Genomic DNA, 2,944 nt, shown 5'->3' on the forward strand with positions numbered 1-2,944 from the left:
TCGAACTCACAGAGATCCGCCTGCCTCTGCCTCCCGAGTGCTGGGATTAAAGGCGTGCGCCACCACCGCCCGGCTAAAGAATCCCAATCTTTCTTTCCCAGACTTCAAGTAGTAGTATTCCCTTAATTTTTTTTCCTTGAGTCATAACATCATTCCCCCCCACCTCTTTTATGAAGCGGGAGAAGGGAGAAGAAAAAAAAGAAGAAAGAAAATTACTCAGTCGCTCCAAGAGCCAGAGGACACAGTTGCAACACATGGCAGCCTCTGGGCAAAAAATAAAAAAAAAAAAAAAAACTAAGAACAAAAAAGCGACAGGGTGGCCGCCAGATGCTGTGCTTTGTGCTTTCATACCTACGTTCAGGTAGCCGTGCGGGAGCCCTACACTGCGCGGACAACCAAGACAAATTGGTGAACATCAACTGGTGAAGTCAGAAACTCCCATGGTACCTTTCCCTGTGGCTTCTCCAACACAGAAAAGACTGGACCGCTCGAGAATCCGCTCCACCTCTCCCCTCCTCACCCTACAAGTGCAACTTCTGCCTCAGAGAACTTTTCCCCAGGGCACCCGTTTCCCTCCCAGCCCCGAGGGACTCGGGGAGGAGGAGGGGTCGGGTGGACGAGGTCGCCCGGGGGCGCCCGACGCTGCCCCACCAGCAGCCCTAGGCCGAAGCCCAAGCCGCACTCACCCCCAAACTACATAGTTGGTCTTCACGTTCTTGGGCCAGGAGAACTCCCCGAAGATGACTTCGTCTCCCTTGACCACGATCTCCTTCTTCTGGATGTTGTACTGTCGCAGGACGCTGAGCACGTCCGCCATCTTCGCCCCCTTCGCTGCCGCCGCCGCCGCCGCGGACCCCGGGCACCGCCGTCGCTGCCGCGCCCGCCGCCGCTTCTCCCCGTCGCCTCGCCCTCAGCCTCCGCCGCCGCTGCCGCCGCGAACCAGCAGCCGCCGCACTAACAGCCGCCCGCGTCTACGACAGCAGCACGGGCAGAAGCCACCCAGGCCGCCGAGGACCCCTCGCTATATAAGGCAAGGCCCCGCCGCGGGCTGCCCGCGGAGAACGCCTGACTGACTGACCCACGCTCCGGCGCCGGCGCCGACGGCCGTCGCCAGGGGGCGCTGCGAGCGCCCGAGCGGACGAGCCTCCCAGACTCCCGCGGGGCGCGCTGCCGACTCCCGGGAACCGGGGAGGGCGGCCACGCTGATCCCCGGTGCCGAGCATTAGCGGAGCTGGGCCCGGCGCGGGCTCCTCGGCTCGCCCTGGACGAGCGCATAGCCTGCTCTGTGCAAGCGAGCGAGCGTGCGAGCGACAGGTGCGCGCGCACCTGCCCGGCGCGTCTGTGCTTCCCTTCCTGGAGCGCGCGCTGAGTTAATTGACTTTCCTGACGCGAGGCTTCCTTTATAGCAAACTCTCTGAAGGCAATTTGCGGGACCCGAGCACTACCTTCCTATCTGCTGCAGACCCACACTTAGAGAAAGGGGTTTAGGGCCCTGGGGTCAAGATCAGCTGCTACAGACAACAGGGAGTTTGGAATACGGACGTTTTGTAGTTTGGGATGAGTTCTGGTTAGGGGTGCATTTGCAAAGAGGAAGAGATGAGTTGGCTGGGAAAAGAATTCGGGTACCATTTGTTAGTCGCTGGTTTTCTATCATCGCTTGGTTGATGGCAGAATAAAATTAATACGAAAATACGCTGAAAGCATCCTAACGCGTCAACGATATACAATCGTTTGTTTCTTCCCCCTTCCTTTCCTTGTAAATATTTTTTTCCATCCCAGCGACTTTTCCCGGGTAATCACAAAAAGCCTCAAAGGATTCCAGGTTGTTAAGGGGTGGGGGAGAGAATAATTCTTAAGAAACCTCAAACTGTAAAACAGAATACTTTCAGACTACCAGGGGTTTGGGGGGTTTTGTTTTATTGAGACATGTTTCTTTCTGTAGCCCTGACTATCCTGGCACTTACTCTGTTGACCAGGCTGGCCTTGAACTCATAGAAATCCACCTGCCTCTGAATCAGTGCTGGGATTACAAGCCTGTGTCACCACTCCCGGCCAGACTATGGGATTTTTAAATGGCACTCAGCAGGTTTGTTGGTGCCCTTACAGTTATGGGAACCTAGAAATCAACTCTGCATACCCTGCGTGGCCTGTGTATCTTAAGCAAACCTCAAGCTTGGTTCTTAAGTTATGGAACTGTTTGGGAAGAAGTGGGAGGTGTGGCTTGGTTGGAGGAGGTGTGTCACTGGAGTCAAGTTTTGGGGGTCCAAAATCCGATACCATTCTCTGCCTGGTGGTCGTATCTCAATATGTGAGCTCTCAGATACTGCACCAGGGCCTGGCTGCTACCAGCCTCGCTGACGTGACAGTCATGGATTCTAACCCAACTGTGAGCCCAAATTACATGCTTGTTTTTAGAAGTTGACTTGCTCCTGGGTCGTGATGTTTTACTAGTCATAGAAATCAACTGTGATGACATTTTCCAGCTCTAGCGCTGGTCCTTGTGTCTGTTTCTAGGCAGAGACCTGTCCTCAGGTGAACTGTGTCTGTCCAGGTTTGGGGACAATGGTTAGCCCCAGATCCTCATCTCTCCTACAGATATGAGAAAAGTTGTTAATGTTTATCTTCCTATTTGACATTAAAATTAATTGTCTTCTGAACTCCCTGCATACATAGCCAACATATCTGGGTTTTACCTAAATATCATTCAGGCATCAATACTGGTTTACTGATTAAATAATCACATCCCTACTGCCTTAAAAGTTGTCAAGGATCTGAGAATTATGAATTATTTTTGGTGCATTAAAAGTTAATAAAGGCTGAAATAAGCCAGCCTATATACTTTAGGACTACCTTTTTTTTTTTTTTTTTTTGGTTTTTTGAGACAGGGTTTCTCTGTGGCTTTGGAGCCTGTCCTGGAACTAGCTCTTGTAGACCAGGCTGGTCT

At 52.8% G+C, this 2,944-nt stretch overlaps 1 protein-coding gene across 1 annotated transcript in view; it reads right to left on the reverse strand.

Annotated features, from left to right (window-relative positions):
* Cdc73 (cell division cycle 73) overlaps positions 1 to 1,035 on the reverse strand; it is a 118,413-nt gene extending 117,378 nt beyond the window's left edge. Inside the window, exon 1 of the mRNA XM_005348461.2 lies at positions 687 to 1,035. Within this exon, the coding sequence (XP_005348518.1) occupies positions 687 to 817 (131 nt within the window). The 5' untranslated portion in view covers positions 818 to 1,035. The remainder of the gene's footprint in view (positions 1 to 686) is intronic.
* Between the last annotated feature and the right edge of the window lie 1,909 nt (positions 1,036 to 2,944).

This window comes from Microtus ochrogaster, chromosome 6 (assembly GCF_000317375.1).
Source record: "Microtus ochrogaster isolate Prairie Vole_2 chromosome 6, MicOch1.0, whole genome shotgun sequence".
NCBI lineage: Eukaryota > Metazoa > Chordata > Mammalia > Rodentia > Cricetidae > Microtus > Microtus ochrogaster.